Source organism: Podarcis gaigeae (assembly GCF_964106915.1).
Source record: "Podarcis gaigeae genome assembly, chromosome: Z".
Taxonomy (NCBI): Eukaryota; Metazoa; Chordata; class Lepidosauria; order Squamata; family Lacertidae; genus Podarcis; species Podarcis gaigeae.
In genome coordinates this window covers 35,456,607-35,471,612 of record NC_139691.1, presented here as the reverse complement: position 1 = coordinate 35,471,612, position 15,006 = coordinate 35,456,607, and the positions used below count along the sequence as shown (strand labels likewise).

General features: G+C 39.4%; 1 protein-coding gene across 1 annotated transcript in view; it reads left to right on the top strand.

The window, feature by feature from the left end:
* Positions 1–15,006, top strand: part of DIAPH2 (diaphanous related formin 2) — a 340,556-nt gene that overhangs the window by 59,788 nt on the left and 265,762 nt on the right. The window contains exons 11-12 of the mRNA XM_083722729.1: positions 3,672–3,782; positions 14,655–14,773. Coding sequence (XP_083578855.1) covers positions 3,672–3,782; positions 14,655–14,773 — 230 coding nt within the window. The remainder of the gene's footprint in view (positions 1–3,671; positions 3,783–14,654; positions 14,774–15,006) is intronic.

Here is a 15,006-nt window from a genome sequence, read left to right as displayed (position 1 = left end):
GCTGCTGAAGAATATAGTTATGACATAGCTTTTTTTTGGAGGGCTAAAGGTTTGGCGCCCAAATAAATATTTGCTTCAAGATTCTTTAATTCACAGTTTCATGTATATTTTAGACATTTGAAATTAGACAACTTCTTTCCTTTAATGCAGTGTTAATAAATTTTTTTGAGAAAGTGTTTGAAATTAAGTGCCCAATAGTTTAACGTCTCTGTTTATGAAAAACATGGCCCTTTATTCTACATGAAAATAGTTTCATTGGCTGTAGCATGGGAAAATAAATACTTGCATGGTCTCCACACACAATGATATGCCTTCCTTCTCCCTAACTCTTGTTTAGTTCTGCCCTAGTTCAAGTGTCTTCTGCTTCTGGGCAGAATCCAACCAGTTAGCAGGTTATTTCCCAGTCACAAAAGTTTTCAATTGTTGCTTGGGGAAAGGGCTGTAGCTAAGCAGTAAAGCATCTGTTCTGCATGCAGAAAGTCTCTAGTTCAGTCATTGGCTTTTCTGGGTAGGACTGAGCACGTTCCCTGTTTGAAACTCTGGAGAGCTGCTGCCAGTCAGTGTAGACAGTATTGAGCTAGATGGTCTGACTCAGGGTAAGGCGGCTTCCTATGCATTTGCTGCATGTGAGCCATACACATGGGGCTATATGTTTCTATTACATGGACAGTGTTTCCATGTTTTGAATTGTGAGTGAATCCTTCTGCATTCAAGAGATGAATTGTGTGCACAAATGTGTGTGTGGAGGCCACGCACTCACAAAGTCCCTTAAGTTGTGGTCTACATAACTGATCTACATAATAGAAAGGTTTTTCCATTTGTATGTCAGTGGTGTAGGTTATTGTATTTTTAGGTGTGAATATACAGTACTCAGATGGCTGGTTACCGGTACTCAGTTTACTGTGAGGGTTTTCCCTCACATATTGTATATTAGCTCTGCATCACAAGAAAGGTAAAATCAAGTCCTGGAATACCAACTTGTGAATGAGATAACGATTGAGTTCATGACTTCTGCCCTGTAAGGTTAAGGCCATAAGACAAAAATTATTTTTGTGATCTTGACATGACAATATGAAAACTTTGAGTGGTAGAAAGAACCAAAAGGAAAGATTATGTTCCATAAAAGGTCAAGGTTATGCTGCAATAGCATCCTCTTTTCTTTGATGAATGCAAGCTATGTTATGAAGAGTGTAATTGCCAAGTTTCTTTTTTGTAACACTGAGCAATGTAAAGCAAAATTCTTTTTATTACTTGGTCCTAGATGATATAAAATGTCCAGACATATAAAAGTGATGTATAAAAATGTCATGGAGATGTGTATGATTCCAGTGCCAGCCTAGATGTCTGCTTAGTCTGATGTTTGTTAAAACAGACTAAAATAAGCATGTCCTTATCTGTATTCCCCCTCCCTGAAAAACCTTTAATTTAGTGTTTTTGGACATGTCTAGATTTGCATTACATCAATTTTTACTCCTACCAAAGTGTACTTGAGAATGTTTCCTGCACTTTTATTTAAAACTTTAGGCTGCTTGCAGACAAGAGTATCACAATTAATCACTGTAACTCCTTGCAAGGGCAGAATGCTTATTCAAACTGCTCCTAACTATCCTTATTTGTGGAACAGCAAAATTTCCTTGAAATGTTTCTGTACCTTATAGTCTAACAACAACAACAACAACAACTTTACTATTTGTACCCCGCCCATCTGGCTGGGTTTCCCCAGCCACTCTGGGTGGCTTACAGCATATATAAAACATAGTAAAACATCAAACATTAAAAACTTACCAATACAGGGCTGCCTTCAGATATCTTCTAAAAGTTATGTAGTTTTTTATTTCCTTCACATCTGAAGGGCAGGCGCCACTTTCAAGAAGGCCCTCTGCCTGGTTCCCTGTAACTTTGCTTCCCTCAGTGAGGGAACCACCAGAAGACCCTTGGAGGAGGATCTCAGTGACTGAACTATGGGGGTAGACACGCTCCTTCAGGTATACTGGGCTGAGGTGGTGTAGGGCTTTTGTAAAGGTCAGCACCAACACTTTGAATTGTGCTTGGAGCCAGTGAAGATCCTTTAGGACCAGTGTTACATGGTCCCGGTGGCTACTCCCAGTCACCAGCCTTGCTACCACATTCTGGATTAGTTGTAGTTTCCAAGTCACTTTCAAAGGTAGCCCCATATAGAATGCATTGTAGTAGTCTAAATAATCTAGGTTTTCTTTTCCTTTTTTAAAGGGGACACTTAAAAGTTATTGTCATTTTGCCCTTTAGACCTTCTGTTATGGTGCCCGGTATAAGAGCTAGATAAAAGAAGAATATATAACTTTACATCACATATTAAGATCAACCCATATATTTATAGCATTACGTGAACTGCCATTCTGATGCATTCAGTTATACTGGTGTCACAGTTAATCCACTTTAAAGGCTTTTTGCAAGTTTTATGATCTCTCTCATCCAAACTCCTTGACTGAAGGTACAACTGCAAGACTCATTAACTCGTTTCTGACTGAAATGTTCACTTTACCAGTATTAATACAAGCAATTAAGCCAGAATTTCTTCTGGCAAAAACAATCACAGCAGATGGCACCTTTTCTCTCTATTAATTTTCGATTGGACATGTACTTTGGCTTGTTCAGTCATGTCACAGTCATAACATAACAAGGATCATTCAGGCAAGTACAATGACAGCATTGTATGCATGTATGGTACTGGAAGATTTCACCAGCTTGCAGCAGTCTGTATAGAAAAGTTACACTCTTTTGGTATCTCTGGGCACAGATTTCATGTATAACTTGAAGTGCTGCTAAAAACTAAATGGTGAAAAATGAGGCTCAGTCTTTGCTCCCTCTTAGAAAATACTGGCCAGTAGCTTTTCCCAAATAATACTTGCTTTTAATCTTTTAGCTAAACTTGGTACTCTCTAATACATGGTGGTCCAAAATGTGGCCTAAGGTCTGCCTGTGGTCCTTGAAACCTTCTTGGGCAGCCCTTGGCAACATTTGACAACCATCTGCCCTGCAGCCCTCACACTGCCATCCTGAAGTGCTGAGTTTTGGGAAAGAAGTGTGAGGCTCTGACAGGGTTCTCGAGTCCTCCTGCCACCTTCTCAAAGTCTCATTTGCACTTTCCCCGGCTTTGTAAATAAGCTGGGAGGACTCTATTACCTTGCCAGAGCCTCGCACTCCTTCCCAAAGCCTGGCACCTCATTTAGTTGCCTTTGGGAAGGCAGTGTGAGGGCTGCAAGGATTTGTGTATATGCGCGTGCGCCAAATTTTGGCCTTGCTCTGCCTTCCCATGTGCATGACAAGGCAATGTTCTGTGTCGAAGTACTCTTGTGGCCCACTTGTTATGAAAAAGGCCGCACTGCCCTAATAATATCTCTTATTAATAAGTTCCACCATCTACAGTGTTATATCTAACTCAAACACCAGCATTTAATTATAATGCACAGCTTTTGACACATACTTCATGGAGGTCAGTCTAAGTGGGATGCATTATTGGCAATATAGTTTTATTGTAAAGTATATTACTGTGTTGCTCCATAAAATAAGTTTTTAGTTAGAATGTACATTTCCTTATTTAAGAACGTTTTCCCCCCTACTATGTTTATTGCTTGTGTGCATTGAGAAGGCTGAATCTAATAAGCTGCTTTTACCATAATTTTTAATTACAGGCAGCCTGCATGCAGTTCATAAATGCCCTTGTCACTTCCCCTGAAGATCTTGATTTTAGGATACACTTGAGAAATGAATTCCTGCGCTGTGGACTAAAGAAAATATTGCCAGTAAGTTATTTGCCGAGGTACTACTAATGCACTGAATACCATGACTGCTTGCCTTATGATGATAAATAATACACAAGTTTTTCATGCAGCAACCAAGTATGACTTTAATGGTTATTTATAATTTGTAATCATAGTGAAATGGGAGCAAAATGCGACAGCATGGTTAGTTATCCTGTTCATCTAGGAATTTATCTGTTTTTAGTATATACTGTATATTGGATAAGTAAAACAGACATGGGGATTTAGGTTTTAAATCCACCTTTGCATGATAGACTTTCCTATCTGTAATTGCAGTATTTAAGGATCAACTCCCCATCTTCAAATGACTTACAAGAAGAGCAGGATAATGATAACAAAGCATTTTGCAATTATTAACTTATTATTTATCATAATTTTGCAATTATGACAGATAACAATAAACTTCCATCTTGTGTTTGCTGTTAATTGCAAGAAAAAGGTGCCGTCTGTAATTAAAGAATACAAGTATATTGAGCATATCATTAGAATAATAGAACAATAGAATTGAAGAGTTGGATCGGACCCAAGGGCGTCTAGTCCAACCCCCTGCAACCCCCGACAATGTTGGAATTTCAGCTAAAGCATACATGACAGATAGTCATCCAACCTCTGCTAAAAATCTCCAAGGAAGGAGAGTCCTCCCCCTCCCAAGGAATACTGTTCCTCTCTCAAACAGCACTGTCAGAAAGTTTTTCTGTTTAGTTGGAATCTCCTTCCTTTTGAAGCCATTTGTTCAGGTCCTGGCCTCCAGAGCAGGAGAAGACTAACATGGTCAATCTTCCATGTGACAACCCTTGAGATATTTTAAGATGGCTGTCATATCTCCTCTCAGTTTCTTCTTTTCCAGGCTAAACATATCACTCAACCACTCCTAATAAGGCTTGGTTTCCAGGCCCTTTATCATCTTGGTCACCCTCCTCTGTACATGTTCCAGCTTGTCAATATTTTTCTTAAATTGTGGTGCCCAGAACTGGATACAGTACTCCAGGTGTGTTGTGACCAAGGCAGAATAGAAAGGGGCTATACTTTCCTTATTTGGAAGACTATACTTCTTTTGATGCAGCCTAGAATAGCATTTACTTTTTTTTGCTGCTGCATGACACTGTTGACTCATGTTAAGATTGTGGTCCACCAGGACCCCTAGATCCTTTTTACACATATTACTGGCAAGCCAGGTGTTCCACATCTTATATTTGTGCTGCTAGTTCTTCCTGCCTAAGTGCAGAACCTTACATTGGTCCCTACTGAAATTTGTTTTGCTAGTTTTGGCCTAGTTTTCTAATATGTTAAGGTCATCTTGAATCCTGATTCTGTCTTCTGTGACATTAACTACCCCCACCCAGTTTGGTGTCATTTGCAAATTTTATGAGCATCCCCTCAGTACTTTCATGCAAGTTGTTTATTACTACATTGAGCAACAACGGGCTCAGGACAGAACCCTGCAGTACCCCACTTGTCACTCTTTTCCAGGATGACGAGGAACCATTAGTGAGGACTCTTTGAGTTGGTCAGTCAACCATTTACAAATCCACCTAATAGTTACTTCGTCTAGCCCACATTTTACCAGCTTCTCCACAAGATGGGGAACTTTGTCAAAAGCCTTACAGAAATCAAGATACACTATATCCACAGCATTCCCTTGATCCATCAAACTTGTAACACTATAAGAGAGAGAGAGAGAGAGAGAGAGAGAGAGAGAGAGATGAGTTTAGTCAGGCGTGACTTGTTTTCGAGAAATCCATGTTTGGTCTTAGTAATCACAGCATCCTTTTCTAAGTGCTCAAAAACAGACTGTAGAATTATCTGTTCTAGGACCTTTCCTGGTATCACTGTCAAGCTCACTGGTCAGTAGTTAACTGTGTCTTCTTTCCCACCTTTTTGAAGATGGAGACATTTGCCCACCTCTAGTGGGGACCTCACAGTTTCTCCAATAATTCTCAAAGATTATAGACAAAGGCTCTGAGATTCCATCCGCTAACTCTTTTAGTAGCCTTTGGTGCAGGTTATCAGGTCCTGGAGATTTGAATTCATTTAAAGTACCACCTCTTTTCCTATGTTGGGCTTTTCCTTTCTTGCATTGTTTATTCTGTCATCACCAGGTTAGGCATCACTTTCCTTTTCAGTGAAGACAGAGGTAAAGTAGATGTTGAGCAGTTCTGCCTTTTCTCTGTCACCCAATAGCAGTTTTCCATGTGGAGGACTTACTACTTGCTTGCCTTCCTCTTGCATTGAACATAGCTGAAGAAATTTTTAAAATTCTTTTTAACCTCTCTTGCAAGCCTGAGTTCTCTCTGTGCTTTGACCTGCCTCAGCTTCTCCCTGAAAGTGTTGTACACTCTTAGTTTGTGATTTCCCCTGTCTTCTACATATTAAAGTGGTACCTCGGGTTACATACGCTTCAGGTTACAGATTCTGCTAACCCAGAAATATTACCTTGGGTTATGAATTTTGCTTCAGGTGGTGCAGCAGCAGGAGGCCCCATTAGCTAAAGTAGTGCTTCAGGGTTAAGAACAGTTTCAGGTTAAGAATGGACCTCCGGAACGAATTAAGTACTTTACCCGAGGTACCACTGTATATATGCACTTTTTATGCAGCTGCACTGGTTTTTTTAGGCGCCTCCCACTTCTTTAGGTGCGCTGCACATCTTGCCCAGTGTGGATAGGTGGACCCAGGGCTTTTTTCCGGTGGGAACGCATAGGAACTCAGTCCCGGCACCTCTCAGGTGGGCTCCCGCCCCTCTCAAGTGGGCTACATTGCCATTCTAAGAGAACAAGGGAGGTGCTCATGGTGAGTTCCAGCACCTCTTTCTAGAAAAATAGCACTGGGTAGACCTCAAGTTGCTGTACCTTCTCCTCCAGGAAGGCAACCAGCTTGCACTTGCTGCAGGTGTAGTTTTGCATGTTCTCAGGCTGAAGACAATCATGGCACAGGTTACTGCAGCAGCCCCCTCAATGCCCATGTCTCTTGGTTTCACACGCAGCATGAGACAGCATTTTGGGCTTCTCCTCCTCAAACTCCCTCTCTAAACGCCCTCACAAATGTCACTGTTTATAACTCCTGGTCATGAGAGTTTCACCTGTTGGATTTCTTTCTGTAGTGCTCACATTAAAAGTGCAGCAGCCCTGCCTTCCTGATGGGGCTATTGCCACTGTTCCTATGGTCCATGTTTGAACCTCCTGCCGTGCTAAGATGGTGGCATCCATAAGGTCCAATGCTTGAAGAGAGGGTGTGTAGGGAAATCACAGAGATGAGTTTTGCTAAATGCTGAAAGGGAGGCACAGCCAGCTGGGAAGTTCTGAGCAATTTTTGTACCCTACCTCTCCACTTTTTCTTGTTTGCTTTCTTACTTGATTTAGTACTGCCTGGACATTGGGAGAGAGGCGAGTGGGAAACCGGGAAGAGGAAGCTTCCCCCTCCTCATATTTTTTCCAGCCAGCTCGTCTTTTCTCCCTTGTTTCATCCTTCATGGATTAAGCGCAGATTAAAAACTCAACTATGGAGACCCAGGGAGTGCCTGGGGAAGCGGCATGAGAAGACAACCTGAGGATCCAGACTGGGGTGTGTTGGTGGTGTTGAAGACGGGGCTGTGCTTGGCACAGCTTCTCTTCCTCCTGTTTGGCTTCCACCGGGAAGGTCACCACAGCATCAGGTGATGGGAAGAGGCTGGAAAGTCTTTCTCCTGGAGCCTCAAGGAGGCCACCCTCCTACCAGTTAGCATTTTAAAACATTTTACAGTATATTTAAAATACATACTATTTTTCTAAAAAATACTCTCAGATTTTTTTAAGAGGAAGAAGGTAAGACGTACATTGAAAATGATAGCTGCTAGGTCCCCTAAAAGAATCTGGTAAATAAAGAATGCGTTATTTACCAGGAACACCTGGAGCACAGATAAAGGGAGTGAATTGTTTGCACACTGATTTACTAATGTAAAGGCACTACTGCCAGTAAGTTAAAGATATATGCTGGCACGTGGTGACCCAACTCTCTATTTTGATTTTGATGCTTCACAGAGGGCTGCATGGACAAAGTGAATGAAGGTGAAATCTCATTACATGAGCACTGAATATAACCCAGAATTAAGTTGATAGAATGCCATTGTAGTTGCCAAGAACAATATTTGATTGTGATTCTGAATTCTAAACAAGCTGTGATGAAGAAAAGTATCTTGAAGCCCATATAGAAGGGAAATCACAAAATGATAAAAGAAGGCATGGTTTGTTGTGGTAATGCAAGTCTAAAGCTAATCTGGGTATAGTTTGTTAGTGGCACAGCTTATGTTCCCCAAATCATACCCTATACTTGATAGCCGTGTTGGATCTATTTGTGTGAACTGAAGTTATAAGTATATTTTGACTCCTGTGCAAGCTCTTAAAATCTCCTAGAAGTTTGTAATAAAAATTCCAATCTCCGATATCCATTTCATCTTCCTGATGCCATGATGGTAGAACTTCTTTTCTCATTAGTCAATTTAAGTGTATATAGAATAGAAAACTATGCTCTTGTAATTTTCTATTATAAACAGCTCCTATAAACAAGTAATAAGAGTTATGACTCTTAGACCAGCATTTATAAGATCTCAAACGGTAGCCCTCTGCACCTATGGTACACAGAAAACAGCTTTTGGAATCCTGGGTAGCTTCCAATGCAGTTTGTGATATGTTAGTCTAGGGAAATGAGAGCAAAAATCAGACTGGCTGAACACAAGCGTTTGGTTCTACTAATGTAACACTGAATATCAACCTCAGTTTAAAAAAAACATGTAACATATTCTCTGTTTAGCTTGCTGTTGTTCTAAATTTATTCCATTAGTATAAAATCAAGATATACTTTCAGTTATGTTCTTTTTTTCTAAAAGCCCAGTATACAGCTGAACAACACTTATAGCTAATTATTGGTTCTACGTTTTCCAAGGAAAGCTGAATTTATTTAGCTACAAAAACAAATGGGTTGCTGAAAATGCACTTCCATAATAGTATTAGATGGGCTGTTCAGGGCCACCCCTATACTGTATAAATAGCAGAAGTGACAATAACTTTCTTGGGTAAGTGCTCCTTGCAGCATCAGCCTTTTGCATTTTAACACGTGGCTATAATTTTTCCCAACACTCTCTTATAACATCGAACACTTGGTATTTCATCAAGCAAATGCTGCAACTATAATATGGTTCAGTGGGGAGAACTGCAACTTTATCACCTATTTTCTTAAAAACATTAGCATTTTAAGTTACAGATAGGTAGCCGTGTTGGTTTGCCATAGTCAAAACAATTTTTTTTTTCCTTCCAGTAGCACCTTAAAGACCAACTAAGTTAGTTCTTGGTATGAGCTTTCGTGTGCATGCACACTTCTTCAGAAGGAGTGGAAGGAAATTTTTTGTTGTTGTTTTGATTAGCATTTTAAAATATTATGACCTCAATCCTCTGTTGAATTATTTCACTGCCAAAGAAGAATTAGATTAATTCTATTTAATGAGTTTGACTTTCCCTAAGGATTGGTTATATAGACCATAGGTTGAACTCGAGGACAACAAAATAGTTTTGTGAGGTGATCACACCTTATTTTCTATAAATTGTTCTTGCTTAGAGAATTTTTGAAAGAAGACATAAGCCGTTACATAAATTATGGTTACTATATTCTTTCAAAACTTGTGGGTTCTAAACTACAAGTGTTACCTTCTGGGTGTGACATTACTCTATATTTTTTTCCTAATTCTCTGTTTTAATATAAAAGGACTCTAAACAAAATATGCAGAGTGTTCCTGTCCAGGGTTCCAGCCAATCAGTCCTCTTCCTGGATACTCCATTCTATCTTTCTTTCTACCCACCCTGGCTTTCCGTTTCTGTTCCTGTCCAGGGTTCCAGCCAATCAGTCCTCTTCCTGGATACTCCATTCTATCTTTCTTTCTACCCACCCTGGCTTTCCGTTTCCCTCACCCTGACCAATTAGCATTCTGTGTTCACTGAGCATGCTTAGTTCTCACTAAGCTGTTTGGGTCTCTTCCCCCCATCATCCCGCCCCCAAGATATCACCACCACCACCACCACCATTAATTCATTTTATATACTGCCCTTTATCAAAAGATCCCAGGGCGATGTACAACATTAACACATTTTACAGAGCACAATAATAAAAACATAATAAGCAAAATAATAGATAGCATAACAATTAAATAAGCGTAATAACACCCACCCACCCTCACACCAATTATTTAATGTCCAAAAGCTTGGACTGTTTTTGCCTGGTGCCTAAAGGCATGTAATGATGGTGCCAGATTAGGCATCCCCAACCTTCGGCCCTCCAGATGTTTTGAGACTACAATTCCCATCATCCCTGACCACTGGTCCTGTTAGCTAGGGATCGTGGGAGTTGTAGGCCAAAACATCTGGAGGGCCGCAGGTTGGGGATGCCTGTGCTAGATGAGTCCCTTTGGGGAGAGCATTCCACAAACATGGAGCCACCACAGAAAAGGTCCGTTCTTGTGTTGTCATTCTCCTAACCTCTCAGGGAAGGGATTGCATAAAGAAGGGCCTGGCATTGTTTATGTATGCTACAAGCATTATGGTTCTCCAAGCGATTTTGGCTACATAATGGTGAGACATTCCCCCAGAAGTTTGGAATCAGAATATAAGATGTGATTGAGCTAGCACGTTTTCCTTTAGTCTTTACATTCTTCTCTACTTCTGCTTATTGTTTATATTAATTATGTCGATGGGCTGTGCACTTAACTGTAATCATATCATACTGTTGTGTGACATGCATATGCTCCATGGAAATGCTCTATAAAAACTGTCTTTTCCTTTGCTTGTCTGATTGTAGTCTCAGTTTACAATGCTACTTGTCTCATTCAAAAGAGGGAGTCAGTGTAGGTGGTATTCAACTAAGTCCTACTCAGAGTAGACCCACTAAAATTAATGAACCTAATTTAGTCATGCCCATTAAGTTCAGTGGGTCTACTCTGAGGAGGACTAGCATTAAATACCACTCCATGCTTGCTCAGGTTGTTGGGACTCTGGCAGATACCATTTTTATATATATGTATATATAAAACCATTGTTTTAAAATTAGTATAAAAGGTAAGGGACCCCTGATAGTTAAGTCCAGTTGTGAACGTCTCTGGGGTTGCAGCGTTCATCTCGCTTTACTGGCCGAGGGAGCCGACGTTTGTCTGCAGATAGTTTTTCCGGGTCATGTGGCCAGCATGATTAAGCCGCTTCTGTGAAACCAAAGCAGCGCACCGAAACACTGTTTACCTTCCCGCTGGAGCGGTACCTATTTATGTATTTGAACTTTGACGTGCTTTTGAACTGCTAGGTTGGCAGGAGCTGGGACCAAGCAACAGGAGCTCACCCCGTCGCGGGGATTCAAACTGCCAACCTGCCAATTGGCAAGCCCTAGGCTCAGTGGTTTAGACCACAATGCCACCTGCGTCCCTTTTAAAAAATTAGTATAGGTATAACAAATTGGACGCAGGTGGCGCTGTGGGTTAAACCACAGAGCCTAGGACTTGCCGATCAGAAGGTTGGCGGTTCAAATCCCCATGAGCTCCCGTTGCTTGGTCCCTGCTCCTGCCAACCTAGCAGTTCGAAAACACGTCAAAGTGCAAGTAGATAGTGCAGCGGGAAGGTAAACGGCGTTTCCGTGCGCTGCTCTGGTTCGCCAGAAGTGGCTTAGTCATGCTGGCCACATGACCTGGAAGCTGTATGCCGGCTTCCTCAGCCAATAAAGCAAGATGAGCTCCACAACCCCAGAGTCGGTCACAACTGGACCTAATGGTCAGGGGTCCATTTACCTTTTTATCAAATTGGATCTGGGAACAAAATGGTGTATTTCAATTGAAGTTATCATTTTTCCTGCGCAACACATAAATATAAGAGAGGTAGTCTGAAAAATAACCATATTTTATTATTGAAAATTTAAAATAGTTGTTGACTGGCAGAAAAAAAAGTTTATTAAAATACATCTATCTAAAGCTTTTCTTTTGTTTCGTATTTGCCAACAAAACTTGAAAAGTTAATAGCAGAAAATACGTTACAGCCAGGTTCCGAAGGATCTTATAAGGCATATAAGGCAAAATTATTTTCTGTTTGTGTCTAGATTCATATTTTTATTAGGTTATTTGAAATTCCGTCTGCAGTCATAATTATGTCCTAACCTTTGGCATAATTTAGACATTAATTTGAATGTGCAGTTAAGGATCCACATTTTAATGAGGGAATATAGATGTGTAAAGTGAAGGTGATAGATTAGTGCAGATAATTGGTTGCTTACTCATTTAATAAAGCAGGGTGTTAGTAGGTCTGATCAATGAAGGAATGGTTCTTAGGAACAACTTTTGCACAGACAGATTTATAGTGGAACATCCTGACTGGCAGATGTTCACCCTTAATTAAACCTTTTATTCTACAAATTCAAGTCGTCTTATTTGTATGTAGCCTTCAAGTTAGTATAATTAGGTTTTTAGTGAAAATAACATTTGGGGTAAATTAAAATGGGTTTATTAATATTTTAAGTGTGTTTCACAACTTAAGGCCTCTTAAGATTGAACTAAGTTTCTCTGCTTCATTGAAATAGTGGCCTGGATCAAATAGTAGCTGATATAGAGGGATAATTCATCATTCAGTTCTAGGTGTTGGATAATGATCGTGACCTTTTCAATGAGCCTAAATTCAGGATAACTCTCAGCTAAGCTTTATTTGTCAGCAGGACTATTTCAAAGTTAAGTAGATTGTGGATGGTTAGAAATCTAGAAAGAAAAAGTTAGTATTTCTGATAATGTTTCTCAGCCCCTTCATAATACATTGCAGACCAAGATCCAGCAGGCTTTCTTGTGAGTAAAAGCACCATACTGATTTCTTAAATAACATGATTATTATATACTGCTTTCTTCTTGTTTGCTATTGTTTGCATCAAAGTAATGCTTTCATTTTGCCTGCAAGAGGTTTTATTATTTATGCATAATGCATGGAAAAAGTTTGACTTTCTTTGCATCTTCTTTGCATTTATACATCTCCATATTATTACTTAAAAACAAGATAAGTTTTTAGTGTTGCATGGTTCAATGACTTACAGGTCTCTGCCTACTTGATACTTCTGGTATGAACATGGGATAGTCATCATTCCTCAATACAGTGAGTTCTGTTCTATGTGGCTAACTGTGGGCTCCACATTGCTGACATTTTTGTTGTAGGCGCCACACCTGGTCATCTTACTTCTCCTATTATCGTCTTTGAATGTCCTCACTTGTGATTATCGAATGTCTTTTGAAATCTGCGAGATAAAAGGGATCATAGTAAAAGAACTTCAAGGTGATATATTAATCCCAACAATCTCTAGTGTGGCATGCTGTAAAAGTTTGGATTTTTCTTTTTTTCTTTTAAAACAACAACAACAACTTTGATGCATGCTGTTTTTACTGTGTTACAAATTAATAATTACTCTAGTATTTAAACACAAGTAGGAACCTAGGCAAAAAATTGTTTTATATGAAAACAGGAGTACTATGCAGGATGCAGAAAGCAAAATAGTCATACTGTGAGGTTTAAAGTTCACCAGATGTATGTTGTAATGATACATACATTGCAATTTGTTAGAAGTATTTTAAATCAAACAAAAACTGGTAGAAATCAACTACTAAACCAGATTCATATTATTAACAGCCAATAATTGTTCATACTTAGCATTTAAAGGAAGGGAGGAATACAGCTCCACTGTATAGTCAAAGCTGCTTAGAACATAGTACTCTTCAGCCAGTATGTTTTATACTCAGTATGATAGATTTAATGTCTATCCTTTCATATGTCTTCATAGTCTATGAAGGCAGAGTGATTTTTCTGATATAAGGTAATAGGATATGATCATATACATACACTTCTTAGGAGGAAGAGTTTCACCTTGTAGGACCTACAACTGGGAATGAAATACATTTCCAGCAGAGAGTGCCACCCAAGGATAGATACTCGCCATGGGTAGTCTTAAGAAATGAATTTGTCACAGCCAGACCACTCTCAAAATTCAGAAATTTAAATACCATCAACACCTTTTTACATAAGGTCTGACAGTCTATAATAATAATAAAAACTCATTGAAAGAGCTCCGTATTCTGGACAGATATGCACCATTGTAACCTCATTTGAATTAGAATTGTTCAAATTGAGACTTTGAGGTTAATGTAGATAAGCATTAATAGTGCAAGATGACTACAAAATAAAGATGCCAGTCTACTGTGATTATGCAACTGAAGGTAACACTTTCACATAGTATTTTAGTTTATGACTGTTCATGGAGAATGCATGAGCAAAACCAGTTCCTTAAGGAGCACATTACATGGAATAGGCATTCACGGTTGTAGTGGCAGAGTAGGAGCAGCAATTTAAGCAGAATTCTCAATAAGCCATACTTGGGACTGTTGTGCTTGAATATATCCATGTGCTTCATTCAAATGCAGTCAGTGTTGCAAGCAATTTGTGTCATAGCTGCATGACTCCTTCAAGGTATTTTTCAGCTGCTGTACTGGATCAAGTTTTTATTTGATCTAGAAAGTTTTTGATGTTTGTATGCCTATAAAGTACATAATAAGGTGAAAATTTCTGTTACACTTTTGCTTTGTCTATGGTGTATCATGTACATGTATCAGCAACCAATAGTCCTAAGTCTGTATGTATCATACTGTGGCGAAACATATTTCTTACTTAAATATACAAAGGATGAGAAGAACATACGGTGGTTGTAAACTCAACATATGACCTTCAACTACGTGGTTATGCTTGGTTGTACTGTAGGTATAGAAGAGTTGAAAAGTATGGCATTAAGATAAGTTTTATGATAAACTATTCAATTTATTTCATGGAATAATAGGATCTAAAAGAGAAGGAGAATGAAGAACTGGATATTCAGTTGAAAGTGTTCGATGAAAACAAAGAAGAAGACTTAATTGAGTTGGCCCACCGCCTTAGTGACATCAAAGTGGAAATGGAATATCCTTTTAAAGGACTGTACAATTTTATTAGAAACAAATGCTTGCAGAAAGTAGCTTTTTGCAGTAGAGCTAGGTATTATAATCTAATTACTTGGGGCATGCATGAGGAAGTGGAAAATATGTGCTGGCATGTTATTTCAAACTGGGCATAGACCAGTTGGCACTAATAATAAGTCAATAAGACATACGTACAATTTTTGGAACTTTCCCCTTGATTCACAGAAAGTGCAT